Source organism: Cricetulus griseus, chromosome 10, assembly GCF_003668045.3.
Source record: "Cricetulus griseus strain 17A/GY chromosome 10, alternate assembly CriGri-PICRH-1.0, whole genome shotgun sequence".
In the NCBI taxonomy this organism is placed as follows: Eukaryota; Metazoa; Chordata; class Mammalia; order Rodentia; family Cricetidae; genus Cricetulus; species Cricetulus griseus.
In genome coordinates this window covers 23,335,452-23,358,905 of record NC_048603.1, presented here as the reverse complement: position 1 = coordinate 23,358,905, position 23,454 = coordinate 23,335,452, and the positions used below count along the sequence as shown (strand labels likewise).

General features: G+C 41.4%; 1 protein-coding gene across 3 annotated transcripts in view; it reads right to left on the bottom strand.

Annotated features, from left to right (window-relative positions):
- Positions 1-23,454, bottom strand: part of LOC113837458 (adenylate cyclase type 8) — a 210,738-nt gene that overhangs the window by 164,068 nt on the left and 23,216 nt on the right. For all 3 annotated transcript variants that reach the window (XM_035449645.1, XM_035449646.1, XM_035449647.1), the window contains exon 2: positions 2,966-3,115. In XM_035449645.1, coding sequence (XP_035305536.1) covers positions 2,966-3,115 — 150 coding nt within the window. The remainder of the gene's footprint in view (positions 1-2,965; positions 3,116-23,454) is intronic.

The window sequence follows — 23,454 nt, the reverse complement described above, 5'->3', positions numbered from 1 at the left end:
GCCTAACCTCCAGCTAAATAACTCTACCTTATTTCAAATGAGACAAGCCAATTCATAATGTTTTCCCAAATGAGTCCTCTTGGGACTGAGCTGAATTGGCTGAGTCACATAAATAATTATACAAAATAACACTAATGGAAACTCCTCACAGACTCACAAAGGTATTGCACACAATATTTCAGATTGTTAAGGAGTCTTTTCAGGCAGGCTACTATTATATCCTTGCTATGGATGGAGAAAAGAAGACTTGGGTCATACTCAGCTCACCAAAATAGTAACCAAGCCAAGTTTTCAAATCCAGGACATCTCATTCAAAAGCCTGTGTATTTTCTGCTGGACTCTTTTGCGCCTCTACCACAAAGGATGTTCCCAGGGATAATGGAAACCTTCATCAGAGACCAAATGTCAGTGGGAAGTCACCTGGGCACTAGATGATACAAAGCCAGTTATCTTAGATACTAGGAGAAGGAGGTAGTAACTTGCAAGGAGTATTTGATCATATCTGTAAACATGGGTCTAAAAGATTATTACAACAAATAATCTTCTAAGTGATGGTTGTTCTTGTCTTTTGTCCATGAAACCAACAAAACTATTCCATAAATCTGTATTTTCATCTTTGCTTTGTCTAATGCCATGCAAATACAATGCAGAAAAGATGCTGACTGGTGAATACATGAGTACTCTAAGGGCGAGAACTTAGTAGTGTAGGCAGCTCCACTAGGAATCAATAGACTATGGCACAAACTCTACTGGCCTTTGGATTATTTGCATTGGGGAAGTTTGCATTGTCACCTTGACAAGTTGCTTTCTCCTTCTATTAAGTAAAAATATAAACTAAGATTTGGAAAGATGGCTTGGCAGTTGAGAGAGCTTTTGCTACATGGTCATTAAGACTAGAGTTTGGATTCTGGCCCTCATAAAACAAGCTAGAAAAACTCTGAGGGTCACAGACAGGTTGATCTCTGGGGCTTGATGGTTTCTAGTGTAGCCAAGAAAACTGTGAGTCCTAGGTTTATAGAGAGAGACCATGCCTCAAAAGTAGTAATTGTAGAGAAAAAGAGGGGGACACCTGACATCCCTCTTCTGTTCTCCAAGTACACACGGAGATAGGAGCATCTTCCCAAATGCATACATATACATTCATACACACACACACACACACACACACACACACACACACACACACACACACAAATAAAATACACATTAATTATGATTACGGATACCAATAGAAGAATCTCTGCAGCCAGTTAGATTGCTGTATTACAGTGATAATAAGACACTTGGATCTGAAGAAGAGGAAAAGAGAAAGCCTTAAAGATAAGAAGCACCAATTGTCATTGTCTCCAGTATTTCACAAACACTGCAAATAGCATACTGGAAGACTCACCTACAACGTGCCTCTCTTGTTGTGACAGACTATCAAGAACAGCTGAATAAATTATTAACACGGCGAGTTTTTTTGAGTTGGCACAAGTTCCATGGAAAGAATGACGTGCTAGTCTGGCAATGACTCTGCTTCACACAGGAGTATAATGCACACTCCTGGAGATCTCTATTATGCGAAGTGCTATCTTTTGGGAACTAATCTCTCTATCCTATCCTCAGATCTATTCAGAGAACCTATAATACAGCTATTAAGGAGGGTTCTGCAATTGTTTTTGGCACTAACTTAGAAGTTTCCTCTTGTGAATTCCCTAACAATGATGCAGAATTTGCAAGACCCATGGTGTCTTCTGCGCTGTAAGTTTTGGCCTTCAAGGTTGGACCCAACTGGTCTGCCACATCCATTATAGCGCAGGCCTGGGTCCATCGGCTTCCTCATGATTTCACCAAACTAAGTTCAAAAAATGCTAACTCCTCTATTTCCTCTTAGCATGACTGTGTTATGTCCCAGCCCATTAGTGAAGGTTTAGGATGTTTGTTACAGTACACACATAGCTGTAAGAAGAGGAGGAGCCACTAGGGTACAACGAATACATCCGCTATGCATACAACTCCCCAAAACATGTAAATTTAGGAGCCTGTATGTGGCTTCTAGAGCTGGAATTTAGTACATTCTTAATCTTTTCTTTAACAATTGCTTTCAAAAGCAATGGATGTATGTTGTTTACACACCTGAATAGCTATAAGAGCAGAAAATCTTCTCCCTTTGACAGCATGTATCATTCTAGACAAGCATATCATTTGCTACAGTCTGTTTTTAAGCCCCAGAAATCTTCCCAACAAATATGTCTAAGATTCCTCTTTATTTCACCTTATTTTTTGAAACAGAAACTCATTTCTCCAGTCCTCTTACTCCATCTAAACTTCCTTGCATACATCATTCTTTAGTCTGTCTGAATTTGGCTCCAGGTTCATTGAACTGATTTTGTATACAATTCCTTCTAAAAACCAGGGTGAAGTATGAGCAATTTGATAGATACCAGGGTCTTCTATGAGTTCATAGGTTTTGTTTGTTTGTTTGTTCATTGAGCCAGGGTTTCTCTGTATAGCCTTGGCTGTCCTAGAACCAGCTCTGTAGACCAGACTGGCCTTGAATTCACAGAAAACAACCTGCCTCTGCCTCCCAAGTGCTGGGATTAAAGGTGTGAGCCACCACTGCCCAGCTATGAGTTTATAGTTTAAATTACTATGTAGTGAAAATTATCTGAAATAATAATTTATAGTTTTAGAGAAGAAAGGTCAGTATGAGTGTACTGGTCCCAAATAGTCTTGTCAACTACAGGTTTCAGGGAGATATTAAGTAAGTGTACTTATTTCTTGTTGGAAATAATTAATGTGGAGAATAAGAACAACCTACTTTCACTCGAAGTCTAATCTGAGCATTTTAAGACTCTGGAATTCCCCACGGCATAGACTTGGAGATAACACTTGAAAAGCAGCATGTATTTGAAATGAAGACAGTGTCCCGTGATAAGAGACTGTCTTGGCGACATCTGAGACACAGTCTTGCATTTGGTACCTGTCTTTGGTTCTCTGTCTCTAGGCGTAGCCTGGCCTCCACACACCTCCGTGTCTCCAGGAAGGCCTGGCGCTGGGCGCGGTCTGACAGGTAACTGATGAAGATCCCAGCCGTGTTCATGCACATGAATAGTACCACCTGGGCCAGGACCTGTGAGAGACAATTCCAAACACCCTGGTTAGATGAGTCAAACAGCAGCTGCTTGGAGGCAAAGGTGAAGATAAGTAAATATTTTAACAGGATGTCTTTTAGTAACCGAAATGTCTGTGTCATGCTGGCCGAATGATACTTTTCTTTTCTGATCTTGAATCAAATGTCGATTTTCAGACCTTTCTTGGTGACTCTACCCAATTAAAAAATGCTCTTTTTTTTTTGTCCTCAAGTCTAAGCCCAAACCCTCATTAGAAACCTGAGGTAAGAAAAGCTATGAGGTTCTTTGTTTCATCTCACCTTCCTCCACCATTAACTGAAATGCTGGGTCTTTAATAGGCTGGTGATAGATGGAGTTCAGGGACCAAAAACCTACCAGAGCATGCAATCAGTAATGGTGACTGCACTGTGTTTTTATTGCTGCTCTATGATTCTCTCTGACAAAACAATGTCTGGTCACCGACTCGAGAAAAAAACTAACAAACCATAATGCCTACCACAAGGAAAGAGTCCCTAAAACGAGGCAGATACAATGGTTCATATCTATAATCCCAGCACTCAGAAGACTAAGGTGGAAGGATTTCTGTAGTTGGACTTTCCTTTGAAGCAACGACTCACAAATAACAGCACAGAGACTTGTTATTAATTATGCAAGCTCAGCCTATAGTTTAGGCTTGTTCCTAAATCCTATAACTCAAATTAACGCATTTCTATTAATCTACACTTTACCTTTCTTTTCTTCTTTATGTTAGACCCCATCCATATCTCCTTAGCGTCCTCCGAGCACCTAGATTCCTCCTCCTCTTCCTTTGTAATCTTGCCTATACCTCTTGCTTAGCTATTGGTCATTCAGCTTTTTATTGCACCAAACACAGCAATACATTTTACAAGCTTTACAAATATCCCACAACAAATTGTTGCAAGTTTGAGGCTGGCCTAAGATACTCAATGAGATTGTATCTCAAAATAAAAAAAAATAAAGAGAGCCAGTGAAGGGAATCTAAAATTTAGGTTGTGGGTAAAGAATGGATCTGGGGTTTGGGGAATGCTACGTGAGTACTCTACCACCGAATTACCTTCTCAGTCCCTAAAATTATTGTATAAACTCTTTCCAGAGTGACACACGCACAGGGTAGATTTAAAAAGTTACTGAATTGAGGACTAAGGATCGGAACTGAGATTTGAACTGCAGACCAAGAGGCAAAGATATTCATTTGATTTTAATCAAGTTAAACATTTATGAAAATGGAATCAAATATAAACCAACAGTTCCAGATGATGATAAGCTTACAGAGTATCCACAATTTCCCAAACATGGTGTAAAATTATACAGCCTAGAAGGAGATGTATATCCTTTTCCAGAGAAAATGTGATCAACAGAGACACCCATTCTGACTTGAGCCACATGTCAGAATTAGCAGTCATAATTCATAGCCGTGCTTTTAACTGCCCAGGTAAAGACAAGGGTAAGTATGCTAGCAATGAATGACAAGAAAGGGAATAAGCAGAGAAACAGAAAATCTGGGCTCCCCCCTCCCCCGGCATACAAATTCTAGTCCTGAAATTAAAACAGTCACCAAATAATGTTGAGGCAGGACATAGATGAGATGAACACCAGTAGAAAACACCCATTGTGAGGAAAAACACTTTAATGAAACACTTTATTTAACTTTATTTTATGTGCATTGGTGTAAGGATACAAGATCCCCTGGAATTGGAGTTACAGACATGTGTGAGATGCCATGTGGGTTCTGGGAATAGGACCCGGGTCCTCTTGAAGAGCAGCCACTGTTCTTAAACACTGAGCCATCTCTCCAGCTACGGAAACACTTTTTTTAAGGGCTTTAATAATGTGTGTGACAATGTTGACAATTCTAACATACCTAGAATTTAGATTGTCAGGGGGAAAGGAAAGAAGAATGTGGCATAAAAGTTGTCTTAAGAAACAGTTTTTTTTTTTTTAACCAATTTTTATGAAAGGAGTTTCAGATTCAAGAAAACCAGCAAAGTTCATATAGGCTAAATGTGAGCAGAATACACCTGTACCCATGAAAGTCCAAGTGCTAAAAGCCAAAAAGAATCTTGTAAACAGTCATAGGACAAAATCAGACATCGGGGATCTACTTTCCAGTATTGGAATCATTTCCAGATTAAATATGAAGAAAGTAAACTGTGTTATTGATGAGATGTTCCCAAATATACTTACATAAAAATTCTGAAACTTAAAACAATGTTAGTTGTATTAGATAAATACTGGATACTTTTTTATAAAAAATATTACTATGGATAAATAGGGCCACTACATAACAGGAAAGTAATCAATATGTCAGAAAAATGTAAACATTCTGAATTCTAACACATTCAATAATATGGTCTCAAAATACATAATACAAAATATGATAAAATCTGTGTAATTTTTTGTAGATCAATATCATAGGGATCTGTTTTCAGCACTTACTATATCAAAAAATTAAATAGCAATAGATAATTACTTCAATTAATGAATATTTCTTTCAATTAATGGTCATTAAATGGAGTACAGAATCTATGAATCAGATAGTAGAAGTTCTTCATAGCTAAATACCAAGAAATGTAGACACATCTTAAGACGAGACCAGAAGCTAGTCTCTTCATATTTTAAAGAACTGCCATCAAACAAACATCATTACTTTATTTAACTTTATTTTATGTGCATTGGTGTAAGGATATGAATGAAATATTTATTAATTGAAATAATTATCTATTGCTATTTAATTTTTTGATATAGTAAGTGCTGAAAACAGATCCCTATGATATTGATCTACTGTGGTGGTTGGAAAGAGAGTATACCCCCACAACCTCAGATATTTGAATCTGTTGTCCCCAGTTGGCAGCACTGTTTTGATAGACTACGGTGGTATGGCCTTGTGCTATTCCCGGGTCACCCTCTCTGCTTCTTGCTTGTGATTGAGGATGAGGTACCTCAGGTGTAAGCATTAGACTCCAGCTTCTATGTCTGCCACCTGCTGCTATGCTGTCTCCACTATTATGGACCCTTATCCTTTGGAACCACAAACCCAAATAAGCCCTCACATCTATAAATTGCTTTGCTCCTGGCATTTTATCACAGCAACAGAAAAATAACTAATGCCACTAATGTCATCAAGTTACAAAGTAACGTACAAAAGAATAACCATTAAACACCATGTGCTTAGGAATTTAAAAAATATAAAAAATAATCCAGATAACTCATTGATCTAAGAACACACCATGTAATCCTGTAATGGAAAACAATGGCTGGAGAACAGTGAAAATGCCACAGAACAAAACTTAGTAGACTTTTTTTTTTAAGGTTGAACATGAATGTGCTGGCCACTCAACATAAAGAATTACCAAAATTATACCAAACCAAATAAAACAAACAAAGCTAGTCCCAGGATAAACCCAAAGTATATATAAAGGAAAAGCAATGCAATAGGAACAACAAGCAATGAAATAAAAAAATCAAGTTAAAGTGATCAATAAATTTATGGTTTTTTTTTCCTGCCCAGGACAGTAAAACAGAAACACTTCTTTGCAAAGAGGAAAAATACAAAAGAGCAGTATTAAGGACTAAAAAACCAGGAAATCAAAGGCTTTGAGGAATTTAATAAATAATAATGCTAATTATGGATTTTAATGTAAGATCTCAAATATAATTAAGATGTTTCTGAGAGTGCATCATTTCTGAAGTTGACTCAAACAGAGAAGGGAAAAATGTAATATATGTAACCATAATTAAAAATCTTTCCCCAAGGAAGGCAACAAATCCTGATCTCTTCATCAGACAATGTCATCAGACAAAATAATTCTGAGGTAAATAATCTAAATATTTCCTCTCTTCCAATGAACAGAAAATAGAGAAGTCTTCCCAACTCGGTTGACGAGGTTGTTTTATCTGGGAAGAGTTGGCCTTGAGCTAGCAATTCTCCTGCCTTAGCTTCCCGAGTGCTGAGATTGCAGATGTATGTCACAATGTCTAACTTGGGCTAGCATAATGTTGATATGCTGAAACTGTTATATCCAGTTAAGATAAAACAGGTAAATTTTGTTCATAATCACGAGGAGGTCAATTTTTGGACATAATAATAACAAATATTTGAAGCCATTAATGTACAGCAAAGATAACTACTAGGCTTAGTTTTTTTCAAAGTATTTGTGGATAACTTAACATTATTAAATCAACTAACAAGATTCACCATATATACACATATACATAAAATATCCCATAATATAAAAAGCATGAGTAATACTCAGTAATTTTTTATAGACAAAATTCTCAGAATAGAAACCAACTTTCCTAACCACATTGTAGAATATTAGAGTCAACCAAAACACAAACACTTGAAGCAATATCTCATACAATGGTAAAAGGTTGGAAACATTTCCTTAAAGGTTTGGAGGTCAGTTGTCACGGCATTAGAACTGCACGTTATAACTACAGTTATTACCACAATACTATTCCCAAGTCCTGGACACTTCAATGGGGATCAAACAAATAAGTGAACAGGAATTCCCTAGATTTATTGAGACGTTTGTAACGGTCGAGTATTAGAAGAATCATGCTATCGTTATTTTCAGATGTGATGACTGTACGTGTGAAAAATCCTGAAGTCTCTACAGTAGAATTGTTAGATGAGGAAGAGTTTAGCAAGGATGCCAAGTCAAAATAAAATCGATTGCATTCCAATGCTGTGGAACAATCCTTTTTGTACAGTGTGAATATGTATTACTCTCATTGGTTGATGAAGAGCTGACTGGCCAATTGCTAGGCAGGTAACAGGCACTACTTGTGGACAAAGAGAAAGCATTCAGGGCAGAGAGAAGCAAAATGAACATGCTGAAAAAAAAAACAAAAGGTACCACTTGTAGGGGATGCTGTAGTCACGCCTGCTTAGGGGCTGGCCACAGGTGTGCCTGACCACACTCGCCAGCAGCAGTCTGTACAGCAAGCCGAAAGGTGAACCCGAAAGCCAAGCAGCCTTAAACTTTCCCTAGCCAGCCCCTAAGCAGGCGTGGCTACAGCTTCCCCTACAACCACCACAAGTCGCAGAGCATAGATAAGGAATATGGGTTAATTTAAGTTGCGAGACCCAGTTAGTAACAAGCCTAAGCTTGTGCATTTATTGGGGAGTCAGTGGTCCTGATGAGAAACTCCTCCTACATTCCTATCCACTCCTGGACCCATAACACAGAAAATGAAGAGCTACAGCGTCACGGAGGAGTGTCTTTAAGTCAAGACTGATACTTGTACAGTGACACCCATTCCAGCATAGAACATGGACCAAGTTATATAAGCCTGACGATTATTTTTCTTCCTTTTTTATACATATACGAGCTTTGCGCATGCTCATGCTCGCACATGTGTGTTTGCACGCGTAACATGTGAGTGTGCATACACATATGTTCACATACACAGGGAGACACTCACAGACACTAGGATTCTTCTTTGAATCATTTGAATCATTCCACATTATCCATCCAAGGGGGAGCCTCTCACCTGAAGCCAGATCCGCCTGAATGGCTAGTCTGCTGGCCACCCTCGGAGACTGTGTCCGTGTTCTCAGTGAAGGGTTTACTGGTGGGTCACTCTGATTACCTGTCATCTATATGGATTCTGATACTCCCTAAGTTTCTTTTCCTTTTGGGGTCTTTGGAAAGTTGTTCCCTCTGCCCTAGTTTATTGTAGTTTTCCCAGAGATATTCCATAACCACTTTATCAGTCATAGTTCCCTGACATTTGTGATTCTTACAGCCCATGTGTTCATCACTAATTGTAATTATATATTTGCTTGCTTGCCTGGTTGGTTGATGTTTATAAGCCACAGTGGATTCTTTGCTTGTACACAGGCAGACACGATAGTTTCTCAGCTTGACTGATACCCACTGCCTTACACAGTGGACAACTGCTCATCAACGAGTCTATGAGCTGTTCTGCATTTCATATGTGCTAAATATTTGATGAATGGGACCACAGGAATTAATGAAGAGCTGCCTTATGTACCACTAATCGTCATTTACAAGATGTGGGTGAATGATGATAAGTAGTAAAGACATCCAACAATATCCCTGACAAATGTTGATAAGCAAACGCACTAGACAATGAGTGAATTCAGACAAGATCAGAAGGAGCCGTTTCAGGAAAGGAACGTTATCATGAGCTATATAAACACTACTCAACTTGCTTTGCAGTTTTAAAAATATTACACTGAACATGGTATGTGCTATTCTCATCTAAGAGCTCATGAATATGAAATACATTTTTTTTTCTACAAAAGTGACTACAGTGGGTCTTGACCAGCAACAGTAACAAATGCCTTTATGTTACCACAATTAAAATTGTACCTATAGAGGTACTCAACTAAAATCAATGGGAAAATTAAAGTGTAGGATATAGAAATGCATAATCAAAGTCATACCAGGTTTGCATATGATACACATAGGATAAAAAAGAAAAAAAATGTTACCAAGAGAATAAATGTTCAGATATTGGGGGGAAATTGATCAACAGAGTCACCCATTGTTATATGGCAAAATAAATGCCAACAGGTTTGAGTTCACTGTAAAATGAGACTTTAGACAAGGAAAATAAGATACAGGAGGACATTGCTCAGTAAGGGAAAACACAAACTGAGAAGAATGCAGTCTCGAGACAAACCATCCTTCACATGCCCTCAGTGTCTGGACGTCATTGATCTCACAAATAATTTTATTATCAAGTAATCTAATCTATCTAATGATATCTAATAAGAATCTAAGAATATCTAAATCATTCAATTGTTGTTATGCTACTGCAATGAGGTAAATGTTACTTTATAGTGGCAATGGCATTTGGGGTTTCAAGGAGTGGCCCCTGTTAGCACTCTTTTGTGTGCTGTCTCGGACTTGTTGTAGGTTGTGATTGGTCTAACTACACAGCTCAACCTGGGCTCCTGCTATTTTACTGTATTTTTAAAACACCTCTTACTCAGAGCTGATAGGCCAAGCACTAGATGTTGAAGAAATAGCATGAATCAGTATTTCATCTTACCCTTAGATATCTGTAAACGTTGCTAACCTATACTAATGTATCCACTCAAGGTAGTTCATGGAGCAAGTTCTATGAGTGCGAAACAGTTTTCGATTTCTTTTTTCCCACATGTATGAATGTCTAGTATGAGTTCATGAATGTTTACCTGTTGGCATGCGTGTGGGTATGTGTACATGCGTTTGCATAGGCCTGGGTTGACTTCCAGTCTTCCATGATCATTTTCCACTTATGTATTTTTTGAAGCAAGATATCTCACTTGAGCCCAGAGCTTGCTGGTATGGATATGGTTAACCCGCCTCTCCACTTTGCTTCTGGGATCTTGTATCTCTGTCTCTGAAGTGCTGGAATTACAGGTGGGCTACCAGGTCTACTTAACATTTATATAGATATACTCTGGGGATCTGAGCTCTGGTCCTCACTTTAACTGCAGAGATGGCTCAGGTCTGACAAAGTTTTATGAAATAGTAGTATGAGAAGAAAATAGAGCCCATTCCAGAAGCAGGACAGTGTTAACAGGAAAAGCAAAGAATAGTACATGGCAGTCAATATGCTTGTCATAATTTAGAAAAAAAAAACCTATGGAAATGAAGACAGCATCACGAAGAGGATAGTGGAGTTGCTAACTTCTGGGAAGTTAGAAAAGAATCTACAGTAAGAAAACATCTGAGGGCCAGTGAGATGGCTCAGTGCTTAAAGGCTCTTGCATCCAAGCCTGACACCCTGAATTTGATCCCCAGAACTCACAGGGTGAAAGGAGAGAACTATCTCCCAGAAGTTGTCCTCTGACTTCCATGTATACATAACATCATGAATTTACCCCCTGCCAATAAATAAATAAATAAATAAATAAACAAACAAATAAATAAATAAATAGGAAGGATTATTTGAGCAAAGGAGAAATAAGCTGGTTATGAGGATGCTAGGAAAGACCATCGCAAGGAGGAGGAACGGAACGTGCCAAGGCTCTGACAAACAGAATCCCGTTATCTAGCACACTATGGATGCATCAGAGGGGAAAGTTGGGGGACACTGTTTCAGGTGAGCTGTGGAAGGTCATAAAATGACAGAACATCTGGGGACTGAGAGATGCTGATACCAATGGCCTTTCTTTTGTAGAGGCTGGGACACCTGAGAGCTCTGACCAGTGAGAGATGTGGCTTAGTTTATATGGTCCAGGTCACAATGCCTGGGAATAAATTGCAGTATGGAAGGATGGAGCCAGAGGTGAGGCTTCTTTCAAAAGCCTCACTAAGGAGTGAATTTTGGTGTAGACCTGGGCCAGTGTGGGGGATAACCGCAAACATTGAATGTGGCTGGATTTTTGGTGTGTTTCAAAAGAAAGACAGGACTCACCAATGAGTCTTTTGTGGATTACGAGAAAATGGAAAGAGACAAAGGCGATGCCAACCATGGTGATGACTCTGCTTGGAATCTCCTGGGGAACTGCAGATGCAGATCTCCTAAAGGTGCTCCAGTCCATAATTTGGAAAGTTTCCAAGTCAGTCTGCTGAGATAGCCTCCCAGGTTGGAGGACTGGACTCTACTCCCTGTGAACTAACTGAAGATTAGGTTGATAGAATTCTGGTCTCCTTTGTATATGCTCACCAGCCTCCGTACAGACTGGACAACTAGAGGCAGAGACTGTGTCCACTGATGCAACATGTCTTAGCCCTGGGCCCACCATGCCCAAGCTCTGTAAGCACGCACCACATCTAATACCCTCATGTGAGAAGATATCCATTGTCCACGTGTTTGGTCTAGTTTTCTTATCACTGGGAATAGGAAAGCAGTCACTTGGATATGAAAAGCCCTCCATAAATTGATCCAAATATGGAGCCTCTCCCTCTTCCTTTTGATCAGATCTCTCCTCCAACCAGAGGAAAGTTGGGTGTCTCCCAACCTTCCTGGGGTGGCAGCTATAGTGTGGGCTGTTTGGAAGACACTCACAGAATTATGTCCACGAATTGATGTAAAAGTTGTCATTCCAGAAAAACCCATTGATGCCCAGTATTAAACGGGTGATGGTTCCAATCCTATCCTTTAGGAATGGGGAAGGGAAGGTGCAACTCCAGGGCCTCTGTGCTCAAAAGTTGTGTTTAATGGTGCCCTGCATTTTCGTTGCAGTAGACACCGTGCCCAGAACATCTCCAGGGTCTGCATCTGAGTTGTCAAGGCTGGAGTTCTACTATATTCATAGCCATTGGGAAACTGTTCCATGTAAGCGGTCTGTGTATGTGAAAAGAACAGTTCAGAGTAGGTGATAGCTGAGTTCGCCCCTGGTGTTAGCTTTACTTAAAGGCTTTAGAAATGGAATAACAGAGATACGTGTGGCAGACTGGTGTTGATTGATTTTATTATGATGCATTTTGGGTGTTTTCCAATATTTTCTTTTATGGAATGTTTTTTTGTATCATTTGTCCTTAGGAAAAATGTTCCTTAGAATTCTGGATATTGCCCAAATTGCAAGTGAAAGACAATTGCAATTGTAGCTAATATAACATACTTCAAGTTTATGTTAAATATAGAGCAGTTTGCTAAGTGTTTTTCATATATGTTTCATCTCAGTAACAATTCTATTTAGCATAGGAAGGAGCTTAGGTTCAGAAAGGCTAAGTAGCTTGCCTAAAGTTAAATAGCCTTCTGTTGTAGGAAGCCTGACTTAGGGATCCAGGAAAAACCTGGATAGGACCCAAAAAAGTCAGTGGAACTGGACTTTAGTCAGGCAACTAGGGGACAATTTCTTGGCTAAATAAATACCATACAATACTTCGGGCAAACTGAGCACTAGCCGTTGCAAACTAGGTACATGAGCAATGGAGATGAGAATGGTGTGTAGGTTGAGGTGAGTGAACCCAGTTGGTGCCAGCCAGTAACAGCATTTTTCAGCTCCGGTCATGTGCTAGAAGTCACTCACCACGCTTTGTGCATTTGAATGTATGCGGTGGTTCTCCTTATAGCCCACATATGACAAGCACCAAGACGAGCATTTAATAAATGTTAGAGTGGAGGCCCAAGGTTTAACCATTTTCCTGAGATAATGAAGGGGGTGAGTGTCAGAGGTGAGGAGTGAATCCTGGTGACTGGGAACACAGCCTGAACTCCTAACTGCGGTGCTCTGCCATCCCCACCCACCCCAAGGCCTCTACCGCATTCACACAGACAAGGTCCCCTCCATCAACACCGTGAGCAGCAGTGTCCTCAGGTCACATGGTGCTGTTCATGTACTCATCTTTGTAACTAATTCCTGTGTGTGTGTGCGCGCGCGTGTGTGCTTGCATGTGTATATATGCGTGCAAGCATGCCTGGGGGAATGTTCATGTAAGTATGTGTGCCTGTGTGTATGTGCATGTGTGTGTATTTGTGTGCACGTGTGCATGGGGAAAGGTTCATGATCATGTGTGTGCATGTGTGTCCTTGTACATGTGTGTATGTATGTATGTATGTATGTATGTATGTATGTATGTGTGTAAGGGGATCTGCAGGAGTCTACAGAGCCCAGGCAGGAGTACAATGTCCCTGACATCATCTTCTGCCAGGCTTGTGGGCTCTTCCTGCAGCTGTCAGGTATAGGACCAGCCTTCCTGCCTGCCCTTTAGATTATAAACACTATATAATGAAGTTTGAAAGGTGCTAGAATAATTAATAAACACTCTGAGGTGAAAAATTGTAGAAAACAGTAGAAAAAGCAAGGTATTATGGACTGAAAAGAACCACAGGAACATCCGGAGTTCAAAGAATAACGTCCTGGTAGGTGGCAAAGAGGGAAAGATGAAATCTTTTCCAAAGATTATCACACGAACACAGACACAGACATAAACACAGACAGACACACAGATTAAAAGAGTAGATTAAAATGGTAGATTTTCTTAAATATGGAATTTTTGAAATGCTATGATCATCAGAGGAAATAAAATTGTCAAAGGCTGAAGTACAGGAAGGCCAATAGTACAAAAGAAATAAAGGGAATAAATAAACCTTTAAAATATAGACCAGGGGAAAATGAAATTAACAGTTTTAATATATGAGATATTTAATAGGCCACAGTACAAAAGAAAAGATAATCTATGGCAGTGCAAAACGTTAATGTGTTAGAAGTGTCTGTGTCGTGATGTTGGGAGAGGTGACACACTCCAGGCTGAGATCCGAGAGATGCCTGCCAACCTCTTGACAGACCATCTTAAGAAAACTGTCTACACACCCCGATGTGTTCTAGACATCACACTTTAAAATTTTCGTACACTACTTGAATGTACAATCTGTGTTATAGAAAAGGAAGACTCAGAAGTTAAATAATTGCTCAAGGCCACAGGCTAGCCAGTGGCAGTAGGGTGACCAAATTGCCTAAGCTTGCTGCAACGCTGAACCTTGCTTCCAATCCTGGAAAGGGAAGTTCCATCCCTGATCTCCTGCATGGGCCCACAAGACACAGGTCACTAAAATGGGGTCTGGGAAGCTGACAACGCAAGAATGACATTTATAGTTTTAAATAATCGAGGAGGAAGGAGAAGTAAAAGCAGGGGAGGAGGAGAAGCAGGGAGAGAGGGAAGTAACTGTGTGTTTGGCAAAGCCTAAAATAATGACTGATTTATTGTTAGGATCTTTGCAAAAAACAAAACCAACAACAACAACAACAACAACAACAACAGCAACAACAACAAAACCTGACCCTCAGTGCCTCTGAAACTCTGGCATGACAGCAGAGGAAGAAGGTGGGTCTGGGTCTTCTCTGTTGCTGAGGGGTCAGTGTGTGTGTGTGTGTGTGTGTGTGTGTGTGTGTGTGTGTGTTCTCATTTGTGTGTTACATGGGTCAGAGAGAGGGAACAGGATATTTATAATGACTGCTTGTGAAGACTTTCAAGTGCACTGGACCGTCTGTTTTCTGATTTCCAACTCAGTGATCAGGGATCCAAAAGTGCCATGGAGAGCCTAAGTGAGGGGAACACTGCTGATGGCTACGTTTAATGCTGCTAAGAGGCCATCTATGACAAGAACCAAAGGCTGACTGTGACTTCAGTGATGTCAAGGTCACTGGAAACCGTAACACTGCTATTTTGCTGAGTGGCTGGATTCAAACCCCCCAGAGCTTATTCGGAATGAGAAGGGGAGAAAAGGAAGCCGAGGCCGCCTAGGTTCTGAGGCGAATTGTTGTAGAAATTCCTAAGAAACTAGCCAATAGCTGGGATGCAATAAGCAATTAAAGACACCAAGAGTTAATAATTTTCCATCTTTATTTCTCAGCCTGGCGAAGGTCAGGTTTATGATGATGGCTATAGCCTGGTTAAGAAGGAAACTTGAGTACCGATGGATCCGGAGAAGATTTGCTGAAATGAGTTGGAGTGGATCTAGTTTGGTACAATTTGGAGAGAAGCGACTCCGCTAAGCAAAGTAGTCAGATAAAAAACAATGAATTTAGAGCAAGGACAGAAGAAAAATTGCCTGGAAGCTTCCTTTTGATGACCTCGAGCCTTATCATTTATCTTTTTGCTTTCCCCAGGCTCACCCTCTCGAAATCTTGTTGAAACCATACTCTTTTCTTGGCATGAGCTCTTCAGAGCTCCTTTCACTATCTGTCCTGGAAAAACCTACTCACCTTATAGAGGCCAAGATTCATCGAGGTCGACCATTTGTTCTTTCCTCATCTCTTAGACACTATCTGTACAGAGCCCCGTCATTGTCTTACACGCTAGTAACTAGCCCTACATACGAGGGACTCTGGGCCTCAAAGGATTTGCCTAGTGCTTGCATTTCCTTGGCTTCCTTTTTACCCAAACTCATGTATTGACTACGTTGCCTTTTAGAGGGTGGACAGTGTGCTGGGGTTGTCTGTGGGTGAACAAGATAAACCCCGACCATGCCCTCTTGAAGCCCAAAGTCTACTAATGCAGCAGACTTTGAAATGTATGTGTTGAATGGATGAAAGAATTAGCTTGCTTGGGGGAGTTAAGGGGGGCCTTGTGGTTTCTGTGAGGGAAGGCTCAGGTGAACAGGTTCTGATGGACCCTGAATGGGGAAGAAGGGTGATGCGAGTTCTATTCGCTGTTCTTTCTTAGCTGGCCAGGGTGGTTTTATGGCTTAGAATTTTTAGAGGATGGGAATCAGAATCTAATCTTGACTTTCTTATCCCAGTCTGATATAGTTTTAGTGGAAGCACTGGCTGACTGTCTGTAACCAATGTACTAGGCAGGGTCCTTTAATGTGAGGACACAGAAGAAGTTTCTGGAGCTTGTATTCCTATGAATTTGGGGTGTTTCTTCATGAGAGAGAGAGAGAGAGAGAGAGAGAGAGAGAGAGAGAGAGAGAGAGAGAGAGAGAGCCTGCCTCTGTGACTTAAGACTGGTGAGGATAAAGTGAAAGAAAGCACATGACCCTCATTGGGGAGTAATTGGAACCCAGCAGCCAGCAAGTGTTAATTCTTCATGAGTGGCTGTGAAGATGAAATGAAGAGCTCAAATACAAATTGCTTAGCATTTGCTTGATGCATAGCCAACACCCCACATGGCAGCCACTAGAAGCCGCCACCCTGCACAGGCTGCTGCCTCCACATCAGGGCGCTGGGGAGACTAGCAAGGATCCTGGGGGCACTTGGCACTGTCTCTCTAGGTCAATTCTCTCTCTCTCTCTCTCTCTCTCTCTCTCTCTCTCTCTCTCTCTCTCTCTGTGTGTGTGTGTGTGTGTGTGTGTGTGTGTGTGTGTGTGTGTGTGTGTGTAGAAGGATGATCTTTCTTGTTCAAGTGGAGGCCAATGATCAGCTAAGCATCTTCCTCTCTTGCTTTCCACTTTATTTTTGATCAAGGCTTCTTACTTGTGATAGTGATCACTATTTCATTGACACTGGCTGCTAAGTGAGGCCCTGCATCCCCTGTCTTTGCCTCTCAGTCAGGTGTTCACTCTTAAGCCTGGCTTTCGTACGTGGCTGCTGGGGATCCAAATTCCGGATCTTCACTCACCAATCACTTTACCTACTGAGACTCCCCTCCAGCCTCCAGCCCCTCTTTTGACTCTTTCTCTCCCCACCCCACGCACTTTCTGGCACTTACATGGGGTAACTCGAAGGCACCTGGGTCAGTTTGCTCGTTATTCGCCTTCTCCTAGGATTTGCTTTTCTGTGTCCCATTCTGTGCTCCCCAAACTGATGCCTCTGGGTTATATTTGATTGGTGTCCTCAGTCTCAACTTCCATCTGAGTTCTGATTAGTCCAAGAGGGATATAGGGGAATCTGGAGAAGAGGGTATGGTGAGGGGAAGATGGAAGAGAGAAAGGGAGGAGGGTCTCATTCATTCTACAGTTTGGGTGATGACTGTGTTCTTCTAAAACACTGCCATTCTCAAAATCTGCTACCACCACCGACTCCCTTGCCTCTTCGAGTCCTTAGACCAGACATAGCCTCCTTACCCACCCTATAGCTCAGGGGTGGGTAGCTAATCAACACATGTGTGCCTGTAATCTTATCTCAGGCTTGGCCTGAGTTCACATCATTTAATTCTTGGATGGAACCCTGCACAACACACTACAAGCCCTTGGACATCTACAGACCTTTGGACGTTTGGTTCCTTTTCCTTCAATTGTCAACTCTCAACACACATGTGCACACATGCACGCATGCATGCACCTTCATTCCTAGGACTCAGGACGTAGTAAGACTCTCTTTGAAATTCTTCCCTGGTAGTCCCCATTCTTGTGCTCCCCTGCTTTGGAGCATGCTCTTACCCCATTGCCTCAGGGCTTCTATCAGTCTTGGGGCCTCATCTGTGGGTTCTGAGGGTAGTGGCTGCCGTCTGCCACAGCTGGGTCTCTGTATTTGACACACAGTGGTCAGTCAGCAAATTTGTGTTGACAGTTGACTGGAGGAGCAGCTGGGATATTTGGTGAGAGAGTCACTGAAGAGGTACAAGTGACCTCGGAGTGCCCGTCACTGTCAGAAGGGCTGTTTCCTAAGGGCAAGTCATATGTCTTATCAAGAGATTGCTTTTCTGGGCAGCAGAGATTTTCCAGGTTCATTCACTCTGGCAACCAAGAGAATTTCCCCTACAACTTGCCCCTACTAATGAAGGACCCATTAACCAATGGATTTCATAAACCTGGCCCTTAGATTGTCTCATGTGCTTATGGAAATATAAGCAATTTGGGGAGCTTATAGGTTTACATTATTAGTCATTGTTAATATATAAATCATTTCTCTACGTCTCTAAATATTGAGGCCAGTGTTGGAAAACAAGGAAGAAAATTCAAGACAAAACAAGTGATAATAATAAATAGGTCTCTTATCAGCCCTGCTTAGGTACCCATGATGGCAAATAGTGAAAGTTCAGAACCAATCATCCCCAATTGCAGTAATCGTGTCCCCAGAAATGTGAGTGCCAAGGCCAAATGACAGATCTCCCCAGAGGCATTTTGCTCAAATATAGCATCTTAGTTTCTTGTTATAGTGATAATTTAGAACATACCATGATTCCTGTTTACAATGAATAAATATATGAGATGCATTGCATGAAACCAAAAATAGGAAGAGAAACTTGGCCAGGTGTTGGTGGCGCACGCCTTTAATCCCAGTACTCGGGAGGCAGAGGCAGGCGGATCTCTGTGGGTTCAAGGCCAGCCTGGTCTACAGAGCAAGTGCCAGGATAGGCTCCAAAGCTACACAGAGAAACCCTGTCTCAAAAAACCAAGAGAGAGAGAGAGAGAGAGAGAGAGAGAGACTTATCACATCTAAAAGAGATTAAATCTAAAATGGGAAGCCATGCTCAGGAAACAGCAGGGACATGATAACAAACATGCAAACAGAAAAACTTCCTTGCAGAAGTACCTTTACTGGGCTGATTGATTAGACTGATTTCAGCTAAGAAAGAACACATGTTACTGAATGTCTATTAGGAATATTAGTGGCTCAGACAGGAAATCAGAGCCCTTTATAAACAATGTCAGGATGGCGTGTTTGGACTTTGTCATGAAAACTCTCAAGTGCCAGGTCTTTCAGCTTTTAGCCACTCTCTGTAAGATGAAGAATGGGGCTGGTTTCCTACCAGGGAATCCTGGTAGTGTGTGGACATGGCTCTGGCTGTCACAGTTGGGATGGGGAGGTGTGTTACTGGCATTGAGTGACAGAGGAGGCCAGCAATGTTACCACACATGTAATGTAGTGCGAGTCAGCCCCCCTCCCCCAACGGAGATTCACCTGACTCTAAACACCAAAGCCTGAAGACTAAGAACCCCCCCCCCACACACACACACAGCTTAGCAGCTGGCAGAGTCTAACAAAACCCAGTGTGTCATCACCAGGTCATGGGCAGCAATACATCAGTTCACATATGTCAGTTTCCAAATTCCTTTGTATGCAGAATATGGTGATTCTATTTTAAACATTTCAGCCTTCATTTTGGTGTGTGTGTGTGTGTGTGTGTGTGTGTGTGTGTGTGTGTGTGTGTGGTGTAGGTGTGTGTGTGTGTGTGTGTGTGTGTGTGTGTGTGTGTGTATGTGTGTGTGTGTGTGTGTGTGTGTGTGTGTGTGTGTGTGTGTATGTGTGTGTGTGTGTGTGTGTGTGTGTGTGTGTGTGTGTGTGTGTGTGTGTGTGTGTGTGTGTGTGTGTGTGTGTGTGTGTGTGTGTGTGTGTATGTGTGTGTGTGTGTGTTGTGTGTGTGTGTGTGTGTGTGTGTGTGTGTGTGTGTGTGTGTGTGTCTATATGTGAGAGACAGAGGTAAGTCTTAGCTATTATTCCTCAAGAGCCATCCACCTTGTTATCTGAGAGAGGGTCTCTTAGGGCTTCTGGGGTTAGGGATCACCCTCTTCACTGGGGTTGCTGGGATGCCTGACCTACCTTTTAGGTAGGTCGTGAGAATTGAACTCAGACTCTAGTATCTGTGGAACAAGCACTTTACAACTGAGCTATCTACCAGATCAGCTCCCACAACTCTCATCTTGCCATCTGGGTTATTTCCTTTGTAGAAACGTGACTTGACAGCCACTCCTTGAGTTGCATCCTAGCTATACAAACATCACCGGAACACATTTTATATCTCCCTTCTAGCAACTCAAGTCTGCTGAGGAAGACAGGTGGGACATGAAATCAGCACACAGAGGCTGAATATTATGGCAAGGATGCATGGAGGACACCCATATGTGGTGTGAGAACAGATAATGTCACTTATTTAATTCTCATGGGAAGTCAATGAAACCAGTGCTATTTTTTATTAGAGTCACCATAGATATTGCCCAACTAGAACATTTTTGACAGTGACAATTCTTTTAAAACCCAAGGCATACAATATCTGGTTATCATAATCAACACTTTAAGGATAAGGAAAATAAGGTAAATTTTACTAAGTCCTGTAAATGGAGTTTGTAATTGGCCTACATAATAAAAAGCCAGAGGCAGATATAGAGGGAAATGCTGAAAGATCAGAGAGAAGGAGCAAGCCACCACCACACCTTACCTCATTAGCATTTCAGCAGACAAGAGAGAAATTTCCCCCTTCTTCCTGCTTCTATCCGGTTATCCTCACTTCCTGTCTGTCTGTACAGTCCTCCAGACATCTATGGGCTATCTAGTAGCAGGCTCTATTTTCTGACCCTCAGACAGGCTTTATTTATACAAGCAAGGTATCACCACAAAGTCCCTGGCTCAGGACACCTCTCTATACAGGGGGAGTGCCTGGATTGCAAGTCATCCACTCGGGTTTCAGACTCCACTCTTGGAAGCAGTAACTGCGATGTCCTATAAAGACATTGCAAAGCAGTAGGGGCCACAGAGGTCATGGAATCCAGGAAGACTTCCTGGAAAGGATGGCGTTTAAGCTCAAACATGAATAATGAATATGAGTTTGGGAAGCTAGAGACAGAGGCACAGTGTTTTTGAAAGAGCAGAATATAGAATGGAATGAAAGCAAGAACATTTGGCAGGGTATAAAAGACCAGCACCGCCGAGAGAAAGATTAGGTTTGGAGAGGCTGGCTAGGGGTGTGACAGCCAGGAGAGGCTGAGGACAGCACTGACTCCACCAACTGCTCTAAAACACACAGTGTTCATCATATCAAGTATATGGCCTTGTTGTTTTAAATGAACTAAAAAAAAAAAAAAGAAAACAGTTGACAGTTCTAGCGTGTTCCATAACTGTATTTCATAATGAAGCAGGAAGTACAGCCGAAGTACAAAATCCTTTCATTCCATGTGACCGCATCCAATCTTCACGTTCAGAAACTTTGTATGTCATTGTATTTGGAATCACAAACATATCCATGAACACTCTAGCAGATATCATTACCGAAGGCCACTAATGAGTGTCTTCGGGGACACATTTAGCTGTAGGGGTTCTATTTTTTCTACAAGGTTTACATAAAACAACTGTTATTTTTTTAAGGAGATCCAAGATTCAGGTCCAGACAAGTTGCATCATATTTGCATAGGACATGCAAAGGAAGATTGCTTCTTTGAACTTGTTCTGTGAGGTGAGAAATTGTAGCAGTGGAATTTTCACACATATGCATTTAGCATTAATATATATATATAATTGACCTATATGTATTAAAGAACTATATATATTATATATTTACAGTGTGTGTGAGAGAGAGGGAGAGGGAGAGACAGAGAGAGAGAGAGAGAGAGACAGAGAGAGAGAGACAGAGAGAGAGAGACAGAGAGAGAGAGAGAGACAGAGACAGAGAGAGAGAGACAGAGAGAGAGAGAGAGAGAGAGAGAGAGAGAGAGAGAGAGAGAGAGAGAGAGAGAGAGAAAGTTTGGGATTGAGAGTCAGGAAGAGAAATAAAGAAGTTGTATAGACGAAACACCCAAATAATGCCGACTGCTTGTTAACTTTTGGCATGGTGAGAGAATGATGATCCAATAATCTATCTCAGCCTATGGCCCCCAAAGGTGGAGGTCTCACTTGCCTCATCTCCGTGTGCCACTCAGTTTAAAGGTGCATCTTTCCCACAGGCTGTGGACTCTAAATGTAAGCTAAATGCTTTATTGGGAACATATTGGACTTGTTGAAACAGGGTACAACCACCTACTGATTTTTTTTGGTGGGCATTTAAGAGATTTTTTTAAAACTGGATTCAGTTCTTAACTTTAAAACTTAACCCCAGTGAAGCAATGATTTCCAAGCTAGAGTAGGTTTCACTCAAAAGCGTGTGTGTGGGTGTGTGTGTGTGTCAAAGTCCTAGAATAACACATGTAACTAACAGAAAATGTGGAAGTGAGAGAGAAGAGGAAGCCACTGGAATAGCCACAACCTTTAGTGTCTCCAACCCTTGCTAGCTGCACACAGCTCCTAGCAGTGCACTTAGCAATAGGCTGGGCATATTAAATGTTTGTTGGATAAAACAATGAATGAGTGCCCCCTGTGTGAGTGCTGTCAGAAAACAATCCCTTGCCTTCTCCGAGAAGCCTGGTCTTGTGGACACAGGGACGTTTTCAACCCTGCTTTGGAAATGAAGTCTATAAATATTCGTAGCCAGGCAAATCGGATGTGTTCTGAAAACCAAAGTGGACACTGATTCAATTCTCTTCCCTCTTTATCCTGGCACTGTCAGACATGGCATCTAAAGTGCTTTATAGATGGGGCAGGAGGGAGCAAAGGGTCCAATGAGACAGAGACTGGTGTGTGTTATTCTTCTGTCAGATGGATCCTGAACAGGTCACAGGCAGGGCACTGAAGAAACCTCTGGATTTGCTGGATTTGTAGCTCCCGACATACATCGAGTTGCTGGGGGTGTGATTTAGCTCCCTCTTTGGGTACTTTGTCTAAAGCTGATTACGATCAATCTAAGCATGGAAGTGATGATAAGGCCTGCAGTGTTTTGGGTGTAGTTTTGAGGAAACGTATGGAAAAAAGTGGATTGGCAGATTACCATAGGCAGCTTTAGTATTGTTAGGTTAGACTAAGAGACCTTTAGAAAACACAACACAAAGAAGGAACAGCATATAGATACAAGGTTTCTCTACTCTATCACTTAATCCAGCCCATACAGGAGCACTCTGGTAAAGGTGCAAGAGGAAAGCCAGGGCACAGTCATCTCTCTCTGAGAATGGGGTCCTTCTCCATATACAGAAAAGGCTTTCAACCAAAGACCTCTCCATGGTTGTGTGTTTTCCCAGTGGGCAGAATGGATGAGTTTGGGGAGCAAGAAAAGGAGGCAGGAAGAACCTCAGGTTACCATTATTTCTCCTAACTCCTTTGGGGTTTCTGAAAACATTGGGTCTGTAACTTTAGAATTTCAGGTTCTCAAAACAGAATATTTTTACCGGTTGATACAGCAAAAGTTCCATTGACTTGTGGAGTGAATGATTCAATCAGCAG